Below are 20,065 nucleotides of genomic sequence, written 5' to 3' on the forward strand. Positions count from 1 at the left end.
AATTTCTACTCCTGATTCTAGACCAATCTGGCAGAGGCAGTATCCACACAAAGCTGTGGCAGAGGAAGGCATTGCAGACACCATTAATGGCTTATTAGTTGCTGGTGTCCTGATTGAAACCAGAGCAATTGGAATACGCCTATCCTGCCTGTCCAAAAACAAGATTCAGGAAAATATCGCATGGCACATGATTTGAGGGCAATTAACCGCATTGTAGCGACCCCTACACTGTCAGTACCCAATCCATATACAGCACTGTCTGCTGTCGCCCCTGAGCACAAATGGTTCAGTTGTATAGATCTGGCTAATGCATTTTTCTGTCTTCCGCTCGATCCCTCGCTGCGTGACATTTTTTCCTTCACGTATGCGGGTCGTCAGCTGACATACACGAGGATGCCGCAGGGGTTTGTGTTGTCACCCGGCATCTTTAATAATGTACTCAGAAACTTGCTGACCGATCTTCCCCTACCACCGGGCTCGGTGTTGGTGCAGTATGTTGATGATTTGTTAATTGCGTCCCCCACAGCACCAGATTGCCTCGCTGCTACGGATGTAGTATTGCGCAGATTGCTAGAAGTCGGTTTCAAAGTTTCACAGAAAAAGCTACAATGCTGCAGACAAGTTGTGTCTTTCCTGGGCAGGGTAGTCTCTCACAAAGGAACAGGGGTGTCTCCTGCCCACAAGGATGCTATCTTGCATCATCCTAAGCCACAAACCGTGAAGCAAATGCTTTCATTTCTGGGCCTTACAGGCTACAGTCGTCATTTTGTGCCGGAGTATGCGGAGCTTACAGCCCCTTTGCGTGCTATGGTTAATGAGCAAGGTATGCGTAATCTCGCTGCATCATTAATTTGGGACGTGGTCGCTGAACAAAGTTTCATCACACTAAAGCAGGTTCTCTCGCACACAGCCGCCTTGGCAGTTCCTGATTACACCTTACCCTTCTTTTTGGATGTTTCTGAAAAACCACACTCAGTTAATGCGGTGCTTTTTCAAAAAAGGGGGGGGAGAGAGACAGGTGTTGTCATATGTGAGTGTAACATTAGACGCAACAGAGAACAGACATGATTGATCGGGTGAAAGGGTACAGATACCTCCTGGTGGCGGTGGATGCATACACTGGCTGGCCTGAGGCTGTACCCGCTAAAAAAGAGGATGCACAAACAGTAGTGAAGTTTTTGATTAACCACTACATTCCCACAAATGGTTTCCCTAAAAAGATTCGATCTGATAATGGCACACATTTTAAAAATAAACATCTACAAGCAGTAGAAGCCCAGCTGGGTCTAAAACATGCCTTTGGAACTGTGTATCACCCACAGTCTCAGGGAAAGGTAGAGAGAATGAATCAGACCCTAAAAGGTAAAATCAGCAAAGTGTGTGCACAAAACAAACTTAGCTGGGTGGATGCTCTCCCACTGGCTTTGATGTCAGTAAGGAGCTCAGTTAGTTTGCGGACAGGATTCACACAATATGAACTTATATGTGGACAGCAGTTTCCTGGACCAGGAGCTGGTGTTGTTATAGCACAGGAAACTCCTTTCTTGGCCTATAAGCCATATTATGATCAGCTCACGGCCCTTGTTTCAGCATTTTCCGCCCAGATCGCAGAGATCAGAGGGGGTGAGGAGAAGCCGCTTCCCCCGACCGACGCTGAGTGGGTGCTCCTGAAGGTCATCAAACAGAAGTGGACGGAACCTAGATGGACAGGGCCCTTTCAGGTGACGGAGAGGACAACTCACGCAGTTCGACTTAAGGGGAAAGGAAACACCTGGTTTCATTGGTCATTGTGTGCTGCAGCAGACCCTCCTGCGAGAACCCGAGCAGACATTCGCAGGGATCTGAAAGAACAAGCATAAACTGTTCCTGGGTGGTAGAAAAAGGAGACATTTTATTATTTAGCTTCGCTAACGCTAAGAGTGTAGAGTCATTAGGTGTGAAGGCATAAAACAACTTACGTTGAGAGAAGTTCTGCTCAGCTACATGGAAGGTAACGGACTCCACTAGATGGCGCTATTTTGGCTTAATATTCATTAATTCTCACTATTATGATTGTTATGTCGTGTTGTTGTTGTTGTATTCCCTCCCCTGAAATATCTTGCAGTGACGACAAGTCCGTGGAACCTCACCAAGTGACCACGAGAGATTCCAGAAAAGACACCTAGGTGGTTGGGTAAGTGGAAAGGTGTGCTCGTCTCGATGGGTGTTTCCCTGGCTGTTATGTTGTGTGTGGTGGTGTTGGTTGGTTGCTGTTGTATTCCCTGTATTAGGTCTCTCGCCAACCATGCCATCGTGGCCGCATTTGAGAAGCAGGGACCCCACGCTCGCTACCAGATGGTTGCGCTACCAGAACTTGGGCATTGTCGCAGAGGTGCCTACACCCTGGCAGTGGCTCCGCATGGGGATTCCGTGTGAAGTCCTGGTTTGTTGGTCTCAGGGAGCTGAGACCAAGAGGGGGACTTGTGGATATGGGACTCCACACCTCACTCTTATATACTCACAATTGTCACTATTTTACTCAATCACATTCATTTACTTAATCATATTATATCATATTAATTTTACTCATAAAGCCAAATATACTAATCATCACGAGTGTTTAGATACAAATATAGCGTGTACTGAAACCATGCAGCTTGGCACCACGGAGAACTGAGACCTGTACAGTATTGAGGCCTCTGTCACCCTGAACATCTGAGAGAGTGGAAAAGTACTGAGAACCAAAGAACGCCATGACTGCATGTCTGGATAGCGGAAAACCATAACAACAAGAAGGACCTGAAGGTCATAGTCACAACGACATATCAAAAGTAAGACGTAATGTAGCCAAAAACAGGAGCCAGGGCCTTGGGAGAATTCCATGCATCAGCAGACATAGGTTCAGTATCCCAGGAATTAAGGGGGGCAGGTGGCAGACCACACGTAGCTGATGTGCATTGGTGAATGATGAGAGAACGTTATCCTTGAGGGTAGACAGGAATGTGTGTGCGCTAACTTTCACGTTTCAGGACAACTTCTCAGGCCTTGAGGAGTATGATGGGAGTCAGAACGAGGAGGACGTGGACGCGCCTCGGGCCAATGAGGGGGAGGCAACGCCCTCAAATTATGCACAATTCAAATTCATCCTATGTGTTAATAAATACTGGGTCAAGGAAAAAGTAGTCAGTTCAGACTTCGCGAACTGAACAGCACTGTTGTTGATCAGGGACACGATAGTCAGACCCAGAGCTCTGTACACTTTGCAATTTCTACTGGTGTTTAGAATAAAGCTGATTTTTGAAACTTCAATACCTCCTCCTATTTTCTTCATCAAACGAACACGCGAGGACCAGGCATTCAGAGAGGTCCTCCAACACTGACCTAAAACAAGAAACATTAAGTCTGATTTGATGTCAGACAGTGAGAAAAAAAGATGATGTGTCTTTTTATAGAGTGTATGTAAACTTCTGGTTTCAACTGTAACTTCTGTAAATTACCCACCATGCCCTCTGTAAAGTGGAGTATAACTGTAATGTCCCAGTGGGGCAATTGTAGCCAACTCTGTATCTGTTCATGCTGCACCTGAAGACCGAACCTTCTCCCTGATGGAAGCAGCTAAAACTCCTCATGTAAAGGATGCTGGGGGTCCTGAACTATGACTTGTCGCAGAGATGGCTCTACCTTCATATATGTGCTAAATGTCAGTAAGACAAATCTTAAAGCACTGCCTGATGGTTTCTATAAGATTTGACTTGTTTTTGTTTTTTTTCTTTTAAAAGCCCCACAGGGAAACTCCAGAGACAAACCAAACCATCTAACCACACTGTAAACCAGATCAAGTTGAAATAACTCAGAATGTTTGTCTTAACTGATTACATAAAAGTTTTGAAGTAGCTGAAACCCATTTTTTGAGTATAATTGAAGAGGGGAAAGAAACATGTATAAGTGATGAAAATTGGAACATGTATATTGTTAACTGGTTATTTACAGCTGAGGAAAAAAACGAACATCCAACCATCCTGTTGTTAAACCTGGTCCTCAAAGTCTAGGATCGTTGTGTTCCTGAAGAGCTTTCACCCTCTTTGCAAATCGAAATCGGACCGATTAACCACCCCTAATGTGTATGCATACGTATGCATGTGTGTGCATATGTGTGTTTATGTGTATATATGTATTTCTATTTATTTTATTACTTATCTTTATTTATTTTGTTATTTAAAATCATTTCTCAACTAACATTTTCTTCACGTGTTTTCTATTAATTAATTTTTCTGTTTTTTATTTTTCATATTATCAATTTTATTTTATTTCATTTCACATGTCTGAGCCCCTGTTTGATTGCATTTGTTTTGTCTTGTTGTTACATTACAAAAGTTACAAATAAAATATTAAAAAAAAAAAAAAATGATGTATTGGTCTTTTGTCCCACCACTTTATTCTTTTTAACCTCACTTTCTATTCTGTTTTGCGTTGCTAATATTTCTCCTCCTTGTCAAAACACTTTGTAAACACTTGTTTTTAAAGGTGCTATATAAATACAGTTATTATAATAATAATTATTATTGTTATTATCATTATTATTATTATCATTATTATAACTGAAAGCCAAAGTTAGCATTTAGGAGCCAAAACCAGATATTGGATATAAATGAAATAAATGATAAACAAATAGTTTGTTAGAGAATTACCTGACACAATTCAGTAACCTGATGAGTAACAGTAAATTATATTGTTATATACATACAGACGTAAATATAAACTTTTTTTTTTTCCAATCATTTTATTTTTTTCAATCGGTAAAGATACAAAAAAAAATCAAACTTTTACTGTGTGGGCTAACCGGAGTACCCGGGGAAAACCCAGACGTGTCAACAAGTGAAGTCCTGGCAGTCAGAAACTACAAGATTCTTCACATGGAAACACTGGCCTCTTCCTTCTCTTTCTTCATGCGTTTGGACTTATATAAACGTTTGTGTTTTGGAGTGAGAAATTTTTTGAACCTCCTCCAGAGAGAGATATTCTCCTCGTGTTCCTCCTTGTCCACTGGATGTTCTTCTTGGATCGTCTCAGGGTCTTCCTGGACAGCCTGTTCTTCCTGGACAGTCTGTTGTTCCTCCTCGATCATGGAATGTACGTCATGGACCGTCTGAGGTTTTTCCTGGACTGTCTGTTTTTCCTCCTTGTCCACTGGATGTTCTTCCTGGATTGTCTCAGGGTCTTCTTCAACCATCTCATGTCTTGGTTTGACTGTCTCTGTAGTGGGACTGATTGGTTCCCTCCTTCGAAGCTGTTCTCTGACCTCCTTCACCTCATTCTGCAGCGCCTGACTAATGTCCTTCAGAGCTCTAAGTTTGGAGGCCCTTTCCTCCAACTGAGCCTCTAATGTCTTCAACTTATGCTCAAGTTGTTCTTCCTGGACCATCTGAGGTTCCTCCTGGACAGTCTGTTGTTCTTCCTGGACCATCTGAGGTTCCTCCTGGACAGTCTGTTGTTCTTCCTGGACTGTCTGTTTTTCCTCCTTGTCCACTGGATGTTCTTCTTGGATCGTCTCAGGGTCTTCTTCAACCATCTCATGTCTTGGTTTGACTGTCTCTGTAGTGGGACTGATTGGTTCCCTCGTTTGAAGCTGTTCTCTGAGGTCCTCCACCTCCTTCTGCAGCGCCTGACTAATGTCCTCCTGAGCTCTAAGTTTGGAGGCACTTTCCTCCAACTGAGCCTCTAATGTCTTCCACTTCTGCTCATGTTGGACTTTGATGGTGTCCACGAGATTCAAGGATCTGGAGCAATGAACCAGGTGCAGGTACATTCCATCATACATCTTCTTCTTTAGATTTTTAATCTTTAAGCCACGTCCTTTTGTATCTCTAGCCGAAAATATCAGGATCCTATTCAGTACATCGAGTTCAGCATCATATCTCCTGATGTATTCTTCAGTCTGTTTTCGCCATTTCTGCTCCCAGGGTTGGCTCTCCCTTCTATTAGTCTTAACCTTGCGCAGCTTCTTCACCTTGCGCTGCTTCTTCACCTTGCGCTGTTTATGGTATTCATCCTCTTCCATCATAACTCGGGCAGATGGGAGGAGGTTTCCCTCAGTTGCAGTCACGTACTCCTCCTTACTAGTAAAGGAACATACACTGACCACAGAATTAAATTGCCCTCCGTTCTTTAGGATTTCCCCAGAATCTTTCAATGGGTGCTTTACATAGCTCTTGAGCTTTGTCTGTTTTTCCTCCTTGTCCACTGGATGTTCTTCTTGGATCGTCTCAGGGTCTTCCTCAACTATCTCATGTCTTGGTTTGACTGTCTCTGTAGTGGGACTGATTGGTTCCCTCCTTTGAAGCTGTTCTCTGAGGTCCTCCACCTCCTTCTGCAGCGCCTGACTATTGTCCTCCTGAGCTCTAAGTTTGGAGGCACTTTCCTCCAACTGAGCCTCTAATGTCTTCAACTCATCCTCATCTTCCGACAAGGTGTCCACAAGGTCCAGGGATATGGAGGCATGACGCAGGTGGTGGTTACCTGCTTCATTCAGCTGGTTCTTTAGATCTTGAATTATTATGTCATCTTTTTTTAAATGTCTCAATGAAAGTGGAACTGAATGTATCGGGGTGTTATTCAGTTCTTCGAGCTCTGCCTCAGATATCCTGATGTAATCTTTAGTCTGTTTTCTCCATCTCTGCTCCCAGAGCGGCCTCTTCCTTCTATTAGTCTCAACAGGCTGCTTCTTCACCTTGCGCTGTTTATCATATTCCTCCTCTTTCATCATAACTCGGGCAGATGGGAGGAGGTTTCGCTCAGTTGTAGTCGGGTACTGGAGCTGATTAGAGCCCCCAACTTCTGGTACGGACTCCTTCTCCTTTCTTGTAAAGTAACATATTTCGACCATCGAATTAAATTTCACTTTCTTCTTTGGGATTCCCTCAGAATCTTTCCATGGGCTCTTTAAACAGCTCTTGAGCTTTGGTGCTGTTAGTTTAGTCCACATTTTTGAAAAAGTCGTTGCTAATGCTGATGACATTGTTAGGTTTAAAAGAATTAAAAGCGATTCGCAAAGTCTTTTTCCACACGGTTGTGTCTCAGGTCTGGATCTGTGAGCTGCTTGTTGGCTTTTGTGGTTTACAGCCTACCCTGACTCAACACTCTAAACTACTTTGTGATGTCATAGTCAAAAAAAAAATTGCCAGTGATCTTTCATCACATTCAGTTTCTGTGTTGCCATGGTAATTTCATCAAAGAGAACAGTGGTCAGTGGTGTTGTCTGTTGTTGGAGAGCTACATGTGTCTGCTTTGCAATCCAGCTGTTCAGCTTTTAACATGGCCGTTACCGAGGAGCAGGAGGAGAACACAGTTGTAAAAACGTTTTGTTCTCAATGCTTTTATTTTGAAACACAGGCTTTATTTTGAAACACAGGTTTTATTTTGGTGAGTCCAGTTTGAGTTTTTTCTACTGATCAGCATGGTAGCCATTTTGAACACATTTCCAGAGGATCACGCAATCCAGTTCCATCCTGCTTTCGTTTAACACCTTGGGAATTGCCAGTAAGAAATATTGTCCAGATACAAAGAGCGTTTGCACCAATGGCAGTACTTAAATACAACAACTGTACTGGCCTTTTCATGACCATAACCCCAAGCCCCTCCCACCCAAACCTCACATTACTTACATAAGAAAAAACAACAATGATATTTTTTAATAAATTCTCAGTTTGTTTAACCCTCCTGTCATGTTGTGGGTCAAATTGACCCTTTTAAAGTCTATTTAATGCAATATGTGCCTTCCAAACCAGCTAAATGAAGCTTAAAAATCTGGGCAGCATGTGACAGAAGAGGTGTCTTGTGTTCATTTATTAACATCACTTCATAAAAAGAAAAAAATTCAAAAAGTAAAACTATTGTATTTATATTTAGGACCTTCCAATGTACATTAAAAATGTTTTAACATGAATTTTCATGAAAAACAAGTGAGTTGTCCACATTGAACTATGATCTGTGAGAATTAAAGAACACCAATGGACTAAATATTGATTTAAATGGTTAGTAATGGAGTTAAAAATTAGATTTAAAAAATGTGTATTGGGATTTTTTGGTGGTTCTGACACTTTTGGATAATTGAATATGCCCTGGGACAAATTGACCCAGGAACATTATTGCTGTTCCAGAGAAACGAACATAACAGGAGGGTTCATTTTATATGGCATCCATTCCATTTTTTGAGTAAACCTGTTTTGCAACACACAAGCCAGAAATATCACAACCTGCAGAAGTGGCCCAGAAGGTTTTTGCTAAAAAAGTTGCCATTACAGTGTGTTTGTGTGTGTTTCAGTGTGTGTGGCACAGTTCCAGTGTCCAGAGGACAGCCAGTGTGTGGATTACTACAAGGTGTGCGACCAACACCCGGACTGCCCTGAAGCAACGGACGAGATGAACTGTACAGATGGTAACATATTCAAACCACATGTACAGACTCAACGTATCAGATGTTCATCACACACACACAAAATACCTCACAGCTATTTACAGTCAGTACGTCCTTATACCTTATCTACCTGGAGGCAGTGGTGGACAAAGTACACAGCTTCATTACTTAAGTCAAAGTAAAGATACACCAGGTCATATATTACTCCAATACAAGTGAAAGTTGCTCTGTCAGATTATTACTTGAGTTAAAGTACTGAAGTACTTGCTTTTAAAAATACTTAAGTATTCAAGGTACTTCTTAAAAAATCTCAAAACATTGTATTTTCATTATACATAAATGCAGTTAAGAATACATAGGAGTACATTCGGTTACATTACATTACATACATACCATGGAATAAAAACAGCACCTATGTTACTCCAAACACAGACAACTTAGTTTGAAATGTTCATCTGGAATGAAACAAATGTTATAGCTCAACACGCTTTCTCAGGTTGGACAGTGAATGTTTGTTTGTTTGGGCAGAGTGGTAAACAGAGAGAACATTCTAAACAATAAGTATCATTCTTCATTTCAAAAACCTCTAACACGGGCTGAAGATATGGACATGGGAGCTCAGGTGGAGAATTATAGCCATCATTACCACCTCGAAATGAACTGCCTGATCTGAGTGAAATCTGCTCTGTGTTTGCTCCACGTTCAACTGTGGAGACGCACGACATACAGGTATGACTAAACTACTGAGACAAACAGAACTACACAAACACATGTTACTGTCTTAGGGATCAGATTTCAGAAAAGAGATAAATATTCATGAGCTGACTCCACAGCAAAAATAGTGAGTAACTAGAGCATTGATAGAAATGTAGTGGAGTAAAAAGTACAATAATTGTCTTCTGAATGTAGTGGAGTAAAAGTAATAAGTTCCCCAAAAAATAATACTCAAGTAAAGTACAGATACTCAAAAAGTGTACTCAAGTACTTTAACTCTATTACAGTACACCACTGCCTGTAGGTCATAGTTACACCTCCTGAGATGTCTTCTACCCTACATCCTGAGTTCTTCACAACACATGCTGTACGTTTGAGAATTTCTTTGCAAAGACTTTTACATCAAAAGTATTACAAATATGTGTGTGTGTGTGTGTGTGTGTGTGTGTGTGTGTGTGTGTGTGTGTGTGTGTGTGTGTGTGTGTGTCCAGCTGTGCAGTGCACAGATATGACCTATGTGTGTGCCGATGGAACATGTCTGAAGAAACCAAACCCAGAGTGCGACTTTGTCACTGACTGCCCCGACGCATCAGATGAGAAACAGTGTGGTAGGAAGATAATCACGCCATTTTTATTATTACATTTATTCTTATTGTTTTAAATTTTTTTATTTTTGACACACTTTTATAGAAAAATTGAAAAATACTCTTAATTAATGTAGAGCTAGTTTTTTCTTTTTCCCCCAATGAAAGAAGAAAGACACATTTCTCTAGTACAGCTTTGCTTGTTTAGTATTATATGTACTATAAGTATTATATCAAGCTATCAGTACATCCATCCATGCTTTGCTCTGTGTGTCAGACTGCGGCCTGAGTTCTCCAGCCGTTACGTCGGGGGTACAAACGCCTCAGAAGGGGAGTGGCCGTGGCAGGTCAGCCTGCAGGTGCGAGGTACCCACATCTGCGGGGGCACGCTGATCTCCAGACAGTGGGTGGTGTCTGCTGCTCACTGTTTTGATGACGACCGGTGAGTGCAGCAAGAGAGTGGAGGAAGTGTGTGTTGACTAAGGTGTTAAAATGTTCTCAAAACTAGGGCAGAGGAGAGGACAAATATAAGAGAAAGGTTTTTACTCATGTGTTGTAGAGAAGAAGTTTTTTGTCTCTCCAGACTTCATCTACACTCAGTGCTCCTGCTGCGTCTCGGTTATATAAGGTTAGACATCTGCAACGCTCAGTCTGACTGACAGACTTCATGCTGGTGTATTTTAAAGTCAGAAAAAAACTGATGCAATTATGTGTGTTTGACATATATTTTGAGGCTTTGGCAGGTATGACCCCAAACAGCTTGAATTGGCATGATGCCTTCATTTATTATGACCACATTTAAGCTCCACCCCTCCATGACCCTGTACAGGATAAGGAGTGTAGACGATGGATGACTGCATGGAAGATAAAGAGATGTGACTGAAGGTTTGAGACTGTGAATATTGTGTTTAAATGAAGTGTAGAAACACATTGGTTTTATTTTATTCTGTCTTTGGATTCAAACCAACGTTGTTTGAAAAAGTTTTTGTGAACTTTTGCTGGAAAAGTCTCAAGAGCTTGAAATGTTTGAGTTGCTGAATTAGATTTAAGAACCAAGGTTGATGCTTTTGGGGTGATGTTTTGCTTTTCCTTCCTCAGACTCATTTAGAGTAGAGTGGATGAAATATACAGTGTTTGACACTAGTGGATGCAGATCTTGTTTTTTAATCTTGTTTCAAATTGTGCAAAGTTTCCTAAATCCTGTGGTTTTATTTTTTTACAATTTTTTTAATTTTTTTAGGAGTTTTGTGTTTGTTGTAATCTTACATAAAAATAAAACACTTATTTGAATCTTTATTCTAAAGTAGGTGGTATATTTTCAAGACAGATACAGCTCTTGTCAGCAGTAATTGAGATCACTGCAAAAACTCAAAATCTTACCAAGTGAAATTGTCTCATTTTTAGTCAAAATGTCTTCTCCCACTTGATTTAAGATACATTTACTTAACAAGTAACATTTGAGCAAGAAAGAGGGACTTGTTTTAGGACATCTTAAATAACTTGTTAAGTCAAACAATCTTGAAATGATCTTGTTTTGAGTTGTAATCTAGAAGAAACAAGGTTTATTTTACATTTCAAACATTTTTCAAGCTGAGATCTTATTTGTAGAAGATGGATAATCTTGATTTAAGACAAACACTTTACTTGATTTAAGTAAATGCATTTTATTGGAGAATCTATCAGAAAACAGCTCCATTGATGAAAGAAAGAAAGAAAGAAAGAAAGAAAGAAAGAAAGAAAGAAAGAAAGAAAGAAAGAAAGAAAGAAAGAAATGAAGGAAGGAAGGAAGGAAGGAAGAATAAAAGAATGAAAGAAAGAAGGAATAAAAGAAAGAAAGAAAGAAATGAAGGAAGGAAGAAAGGAAGGAAGGAAGGAAGAATAAAAGAATGAAAGAAAGAAGGAATTAAAGAAAGAAAGAAAGAAAGAAAGGAAGGAAGGAAGAAAGAATAAAATAATGAAAGAAGGAAAGAAAGAAAGAAAGAAAGAAAGAAAGGAAGGAAGGAAGAAAGGAAGGAAGAAAGGAAGAAAAAATAAAATAATGAAAGAAATAAGGAATAAAAGAAAGAAAGAAAGAAAGAAGGAAGGAAGAAAGAAAGAATGAAAGAAAGAAAGAAAGAAAGAAAGAAAGAAAGAAAGAAAGAAAGAAAGAAAGAAAGAAAGAAGGAAGGAAGGAAGGAAGGAAGAAAGGAAGAAAGAATAAAATAATGAAAGAAAGAAGGAAGAAAAGAAAGAAAGAAAAGTTGTTGTTTTTAAGGTTGGGTTTCAGTTTTCAGGCACTGTTTCTTCTAAATCAGATAAAAATAAACATCCTCAAACTACATGCACACAATGAAACATCTACTTTTTAGCATAGCTGTCTTATCCTAAAAAACAACATGACTGAATATTAGTATATCCAGCTCACTATGAGAAGACATTATATCTCAACATGCTCAAATTAAACTTTGTAATCTTATTTCAAGTACAAGATGGTCTTAAACCTAGAGAAGTGCCGCTATAATACAACTCAAATGAAGGTGCATATATCTCAAATGATGAAGTTGACATGAAATGTTACCTTAAAGAAAAAAACATTTCTCCCTGTAAAGCGTAACCGTCCTCCTCCCTGTCTTGCAGTCTGTTCTCCCCTTCAATGTGGACGGTGTACCTGGGTAAACTCCTCCTGAACCGCAGCAGCCCCACTGAGGAGGTGGCTCGAGTTCAGAGGATCCTCCTCCACCAATACTACGATGACGAGTCCCACGACTACGACCTGGCCCTGCTGAAGCTCGACAGGCTGGTGGTACATGCTCGACCCGCCTGCCTGCCTCCGCCCACGCACCAGCTGGAGCCTGACCTGCTCTGCTGGGTGACTGGCTGGGGGTCCCTCCGTGAGGGAGCTGAGGAGGGACAGAGGGAAGGGAAAATTGGGGCATTGTGAGGGATGAAGTAATAGTGGTGTAGTGTCTGTAAGGTGCAGTTTTCTTCTGGAATCATTTGTGTTTCAGAGAGGCCTTTTAGGAAGTCTTTCCTAATCTTGACAGGTTTTTTGACCTCTTTAAAAAATATCTGCTCCTCCCATACACTTGAAAAAATGACCCACCAAAAAACAAGAAAAAAAAAAACTTATTTCAAGGTACTTTTACCTTGAAATAAGAAAAAATAAACTTCCAATAGAACAAGTAAAATTTGCTTGGTAAGATTTCTTAAAATAAGACATAATATTTAGAAAACTGTGATCTTAAAATTAGCAGGGAAAACTTATAAGTAATATTTTACCAGTATTTTAAAGCTAAAAAAAAAAGATTTTTGCACTAATAAATTTCATGTCAACTTCTTCATTTGAGATATATTCACCTTAATTTGAGTTGTATCATAGTGGCACTTCTCTAGGTTTAAGAGCATCTTGTACTTGAAATAAGATTCCAAAGTTTAATTTGAGCATTTTGAGATATAATGTCTTCTCATAGTGAGCTGGATATACTAATATTCAGTCATGTTGTTTTTTAGGATAAGCCAGCTATGCTCTAAAGGAGCTGTTTCATTGTGTGCATGTAGTTTGAGGATGTTTATTTTTATCTGATTTAGAAGAAACAGTGTCTGAAAACTGAAACCCACCCTTAAAAACAACAACTTTTCTTTCTTTCATTCTTTCTTTTTTTCTTCCTTTCATTCTTTCTTTCATTCTTTCTTCCTTTCCTTCCTTTCTTTCTTTCTTCCTTCCTTCCTTCCTTCCTTTCTTTTTCCGTTCATTCCTTCTTTCTCTCTTTAATTCCCTTTTCCTTCAATTTCTTTTTATTTTCCTTTCTTCCTTTCTTTCTTTCTTTCTTTCTTTCTATCTTTCTGTCTTCCTTTTTTTTCTTTCTTTCTTTCTTCCTTCCTTCCTTCCTTCCTTCCTTCCTTCCTTCCTTCCTTTCTTTCTTTCCTTCTTTCTTTCTTTCTTCTGGTGTTAAGATTGGCTTTTTTGAATTGGTGTGTATGTGGTTTCTGGTACTTCCAGAGCCAGCCTCAAGCGGATCCTCGATGAACTGCAGTTTTTAGCACCTCCGCATCGGCCTCATATTTTTAGGCCGGAGGTTGCCGACTGAGTTTAATGCAGTCTTTTCACAGGAAGGGGATTTGTGCAGCTTTTTAAAAAAAACCCTTCTTCTGTTGCACTTTCTGATTGTGACTGGATGTGGGAAGTCTCTGTGGAGGAACATTAATTTGCCATTAAGATAGCAGAGTGAAAACCTATTAAATGACAGGATTAGATTAAAAGATGCAAGAAGCAGGTAGAGTGATCTGTCTGGTGGTGTCTTGGTTGTGGTTTCTGAAGAACAATGAAAACAATGAAACTAGGTGAGAGGTGAGATTGAAAAAGAAGGTGTTAAAAAACATTGTTCTGCACAAACAGTTTCCTAGAAATTCAACACATTTAAGTGGCTTTAATGGGCATTGAACACCACAATATTTTGTGCATCGGGGGGTTTTATGGTTCTGTGATCTGCAGCTCTAGAATTGGCTTCCAGCAGGTGAATGGAAACTGAGCATTACAGATGTCAGTTTGAGTTTTCTGCAGACTCAAGAATCATTTCTCCTTTACAGTGTAATCAAATATGACTCTTTGCTTGATGTTGCAAATATAACTCTTGAACACAATGAGGAAAGAATCCCAGCAGGATGAACACTGGCTGACTGTGTCCCTCTGACCTCTTCAGGCCGTGCCAGTAATGTGCTTCAGAAGGTGGATGTTCGCCTGGTCAGCGAGGAAGCTTGTGTACGCTCCTATGGCCAGCTTGTTACTCCCAGAATGCTTTGCGCCGGTTATCGCACTGGGGAGAAAGACGCCTGTCAGGTAAATAGAAATTTATGCATGAGTTTTTAGCTTTTGCAGAAGGCAGCTTGCTTTTAGACAACAGCTACACAAACCCACTGAATGATATCTGACCAGCCCCACACAGCAGACTGACTAAATTAACAACTGTCTGAGTAACAAAGTGGATGATTTCACAAGTTTAAGTGTCCAGGATGTCTTTAAAGTTTGGACACACCTTCTCATTCAATGGTTTTTATTTATTTTAAATATTTTCAACATTGTAGATTAATACTGAAGACATCAAAACTATGAAATAATCTAGTTTTACCTTAATATGGATTATAACAGTAGTCCCATTGTGTACTAACCCTACCTCTGAAAAACACAACTGATGGTCTCAAACACATTAAGAAGGCAAGTCATTCTACAAATGAACTCTTGATAAGGCTCATGTTAATTAGAAACCATTCCAGGAGACCACTTCATGAAGCAGACTGAGAGAATACCAAGAGTGTGCAAAGCTGTCATGAAGGAAAAAGGGGGCTACTTTACAGAATCTAAAATATAAAACATATTCTGCTTTGTTTAACACTTTAAAATAATTCCATATATGTTCTCGCATAGTGTTGATGCCTTCAGTATTAATCTACAGTGTTTCAAATACTTAAAATAAATACAAACCCTTGAATGAGAAGGTGTTTCCAAACTTTTGACTGGTAGTGTACCTGTTGTCAGTGTTTAGTTTGGAGCTGGAGTTTCACTGCCCTCAAGTGGAGGAAGATAATTCCTGCAGCTCTGAGGCTCTCCTTCCATTTTTCAATGAATATTTTAACTGCAGTTACATTAAGAAACAAGACTCATGACACATGAAAACACTTGAAAAAGCCAAAGCTTTTCATGTTTCATTTGTAAGATACAGTGTAAAAAACAATCTACCCCAATATAACCCATTTTAGTTTACATTTGTTATACAAAAGGCAAGTAAAGTTAAAGAGAGTGAATAGTTATTAAAGCATTATATGTTCACCAGAAGGAACATATGATGCCGCCTGTATTTCAGCAAACCTTTCCTCTCTCTCTCAGGGAGACTCTGGAGGTCCCTTAGTTTGCCAGGAGCCGTCAGGTCGTTGGTTCCTGGCAGGTGTGGTGAGCTGGGGCAGAGGCTGCGGGCGTCCGGACTACTATGGTGTCTACACCCGCATCACCAGGCTCACCGACTGGATCAAGGTGGTCATCAGCAGCCCCTGAGACACCTGGGATGTTCTCCATGTTCTTCTCCACCACCTGAAGCGAGGTGCTGATGAAAACATGAACATGTGAGGGGAGAAGAAGATGTTAGATTGATTCTCCTTTAAATGGGTCAGACAACAATTACCTACTTTATTTATGCTGGACCTTTCAGAGACTTTCAGGAATGATAATGTCAAGTTTTTTCACCAGAATTCACCAAAACATTGAAAATAACATATGTTAACAAGCATGAATGTTGAGTTAGAGACAACACTACAACACTGTGATCATGTAATTGCTTGTTCAATCATATAACGAACCAATCCCCTTCATTTCAAAGAAAATGAACTTTTCTATAATAAAGGATCTTCAATATTCATATAAAGTTTCCACTGTACTCTGTTTGTTTGCATGCTTGGTTAAATAATACTCCAACTCAGGGTCGTTGCTAGGCACAAAGCTCTACTGGGGCACAGGCCTCCTACTACTTCCCCTTCCTCACACACACACACACACACACACCCATACACACACACACACACACGCACACACACACACACACACACACTTTTTATGAGTAGGTGTTTTCCTCGTGCCCTCTAAAGAGATCCCAGAGCTTTTTTCCAGTTAGTGAAACCAGTGCTAACAAATGTGTCATGTTTCATGTGTTTACCAAACATCCTACATGAGAAACAAAAAGCTGCATCTCTATTTACAGAGTATTATAACCAGGGAAAGCTTTCAAACCATTGTGAATTTAATGATGTTTTTTTTTTAACCCCAAGCAGTGCTGGGGATAGTGGGACTTCACTTGTTTAGGAATTAATGAATGTATGGGAAACACTGCGGTGGATGCAACACATTAACAACTGCAACCTAAAGTCTTTTACTTCACTTCCCATGGCCAGTCCGCCCCTGATACTGGGGCACAGCTCATTTATACTGAGGCATGTGCCCCAGTAAAGGGGGTCTGGCGACACCCCTGCAGTCCAACTAGAGTCGTACACATATCATGCCAGCTTCTGGAGCATTTTGCAAAACAAGAAATATGAACATCTTAGTGACGCCTGGGGAATACGAGGATAACCAAAGTCATTAGGATTTGAGCCTATACACACACACATACGCACACACGCACACACACGCACACACATGCACACACATGCACACACACTGGGTAACGAGTAAGGAGATAGGTGAGAACAACATGGCACAGGTGAAGATGATCAAAAAGGAGGGAAACACAGGAAGTAAAACTAAACCAGACACACGGGGATCAATAACTACAAAATAAAACAGGAAACAAGATAGACTAGAAACACACAAGGATCACTAAGAAACATGGCACAAGACAAGGATCACTAAACATAAACAATACAGAATATAAACGGGGATGAAACAAGGTAAATCTACAGTGATACAGGAAATCAAACAACACAAAGGCAATAGAAAGTAACAAAATGACAAAATTGACTTCTTAATAACTTGCAGAGACTCCTACTGAGGTCTGACTCAGAGCTGTATAACCAAAAAAGCCCCATGATGTCCTCTTATCTTAGCACACCCTAGAAAGATAGATATAGATCAAATAATACAATCTGTGTTTGGGATCTGTGATGCATCATGGCATATATGAAAAATGATACTCTGTGGGAAACATAGTGATTGGTAAATTGACTTCTACTTAAACATCTTTGTTCTAGTCTTTCTGACCACTAGAAGAAATTTAGCAGATTGGGATTCAGTGTCTTGCCCAAGGACACTTCTGCATGTGACTGCAGAAGCTGGGACCGAACAGCCAACTTTCCAAATGAGAGACGACCAACTCTGCCCACTGAGCCACAGCCGTTAGGGGGCAGTTGTTGACTTTTCTCTGCATTTCCTTATAAGAAACTCCTTAAATACATTTTGAGCGCCAAACAAATTTGCATCGTACCAAATCAAAATCTCATAGGGTGCAAAATTGGCCCTTCTTTTCTACTTCTTTTACTGAGACAAAACAAGAAGATCTTTTTGGGATTTGGCTCTAGAAGGACTTCAGAGTCTGCAGAATAAAGGTTTGACCTTGCGTTTGACTGTTTAATGTACAGTTTAGCATGTCCTGACTTAATGCAGGTACTGCGGTCAGTGAGTGATCAGATTTGAGCCGAGACACGACAGGACATTATGCAGGTTGGCTGGAGGAAGCTCCATCTGTCCTCCTAGCTGTTCTCGTGACTGCAGCAAAACATAAGAGCAGCAAGATGGCTGATGTTCATAATTTAATCACCATCCCACATCAAGTCTGTCGGCCTTTTTCTTCTGGCTCCCCCCTCTGCTCTTTGAGTTTGGTTAATCAGTCCTCCTCTGTGGACCACACACTCTCTTAAGTTCTTCTACTTTACGTCATATTTATGAACTGATTGTGTGTTTGACCTCAAACATAAATTGATGGATACGACTTAATCTTAATTGACTGTAGAAAGAGAGGTTAAGGAAGCTGCATCCTGAACTCAGTCACACTTCATTTTTTCCCTGGCACTGTAATCCTTTAAACCTCGACTTCTCCGAGGCTGAGTGGAAACAGCTCATTATGCAGTAAAAAAAAACAAGCCAACACACTGCACTGGTCCCTGCAACCATCCAGGGATCTACTTTTATGATCTCGGGTTGCTGATGGTGACATGTTTTTAAAAGTCATCATTTCTGGTGGGTAAGCAAACAACAACCTCAATCTTAAGACTCTGGGGATTATTATTATATTTATATAATATTATATATATTATAGTATATAAGACAGTCCAAACCTCTTGTTGTGTTGATCCTCGTGAGATTGACCTCTGGACAGAGAACTTTCAGATGGTAACCTGAATGAGATCATGAGACAGAAGGATGACTTGGTGTTTGCTGAGATGTTGAACAGGCTCCGTGTGAAGAACAAGTCAGATGAGCTTTCTGAAGCAGGACCGAGCTTTGCTGTCACAGCGTATCACCGAACCAGAACTCTGTCCCACTGATGTCCTGCACATTTTTGCAACCAACAGACAGGTCGACGCACACAACTCTGCAACGCTCTCTCTGCTCCATTCTGACATCACCAGCATCGATGCAGGCGACTTTAAAAAGGACCAACACACTGGACACATGAAAAGACAAGGTGCACCGTGTAAAGGAGCATAAGTGATTTACCTGACCACTGATGTTGCCGTAGGTGTTCGAGTCATGCTCACCAGAAACATAGAGTGTCTCAAGGATTGGTGAATGGATCATTTGCTACGGTAGGTAAAGTCGTCAACACTGAAAGAAATGATTCTTCTCATGTCACTATGCTTGGGCTCAGGATGGATGATGAAACAGCTGGTGGGAGCTATCGTTCCAGAGGAGACATCTGGTGTACATAGACAGATCAGAGGAGGCCCTGAAACACAAAGGAGTGGTACGTAGACAGTTCCCCGTTAAACTTGCCTTTGCATGCACGATCCACAAGGTTCAAGGTATGACAAAGAAATCAGCTGTAGTCTCTCTGAAACACATTTTTGAACCTGGCATGGCGTACATAGCGATCAGCAGAGTGACCTCTCTGAGTGGACCTCCACATTCTTGACTTGGATGAGAGTAAAATCCACGCTAACCCTCATGTCAGTGTTTCCTTAGAAACCATGAGACAAGCCAACTTAGACCACATGATGCCTCTCTTCCAGATCCAGCATTCACTCAGCAGACGTGACACTGTGACCATCGTTCACCACAACACAGAGGGACTACCATCTCATGTGAACGACATCAAAAGCCATCATGAGCTGTGTCTTGCAGATGTTTTGTGTCTCACAGAAACTCATGTTTACTAGAATTCCGCACACGTCACAGTTTATCTGTGCGTGATGCCGCCCTTTGTGAGGTGATGGTTGGTGCAGAGGTCTGCCTGACACACCTCAAAGGGAGTGACTCTGCATTTGGCTACCGGCTGCAGTCTTCACTCTACACCACAGTCAAGGTGATTATTAATAATATTTTTTTAATATGTAACACCTAAACGGCTCTCAACCCAATTTATCCCAGCAAACTGAGCCAAAACTAATTTTTACTTTTTATTTTCAGTTTCTATTGATGCTTTTGGTGTGTTTTCCTGAAAGACAGAGAGAGAAAAAGACATAGAGAGTGATTGAAAGATACAGACAGACTGACAGTCAGAGAGACAGAGAGGGAGAATAAGAGACAAAAGTCAGACTGATAGAAGGCAAAGGGACGAAGCTGAGTGTTTCATAGCGTGGGCTTAAGAGTATAGTGTGTACAGTAACAGCACCCTTTTCCAGAAGGAGCAGAGTAGTAAAATAAGAAAAGAAAGAAAGAAAGAAAGAAACATGGACAGAGAGAGGAGAGAGAGGAGAG

The 20,065-nt window shown here is 40.6% G+C and overlaps 2 protein-coding genes across 2 annotated transcripts; one reads left to right on the plus strand and one right to left on the minus strand.

The window, feature by feature from the left end:
* Nucleotides 1–4,739: 4,739 nt before the first annotated feature.
* LOC117809783 (golgin subfamily A member 6-like protein 22) lies at nucleotides 4,740–7,215 on the minus strand. Its single transcript, XM_034679282.1, has 2 exons — nucleotides 5,201–7,215; nucleotides 4,740–5,056 (listed from the first exon to the last, which is right to left on the minus strand). The coding sequence occupies exons 1-2, from the start codon at nucleotides 6,992–6,994 to the stop codon at nucleotides 4,889–4,891; spliced, it is 1,962 nt and encodes a 653-aa protein (XP_034535173.1). The 5' UTR covers nucleotides 6,995–7,215; the 3' UTR covers nucleotides 4,740–4,888.
* Nucleotides 7,216–7,396: 181 nt separating this feature from the next.
* On the plus strand, nucleotides 7,397–15,788 carry LOC117809784 (transmembrane protease serine 6-like). The gene is given in 8 exon segments (XM_034679283.1): nucleotides 7,397–7,515; nucleotides 8,300–8,413; nucleotides 9,598–9,714; nucleotides 9,968–9,976; nucleotides 9,979–10,132; nucleotides 12,307–12,567; nucleotides 14,368–14,506; nucleotides 15,551–15,788. Coding segments are annotated over 8 exon segments (960 nt in total). The 5' UTR covers nucleotides 7,397–7,514; the 3' UTR covers nucleotides 15,716–15,788.
* The last annotated feature ends 4,277 nt before the right edge of the window (nucleotides 15,789–20,065 follow it).

The sequence above is a fragment of the Notolabrus celidotus genome, unplaced genomic scaffold (assembly GCF_009762535.1).
Source record: "Notolabrus celidotus isolate fNotCel1 unplaced genomic scaffold, fNotCel1.pri scaffold_433_arrow_ctg1, whole genome shotgun sequence".
In the NCBI taxonomy this organism is placed as follows: domain Eukaryota; kingdom Metazoa; phylum Chordata; class Actinopteri; order Labriformes; family Labridae; genus Notolabrus; species Notolabrus celidotus.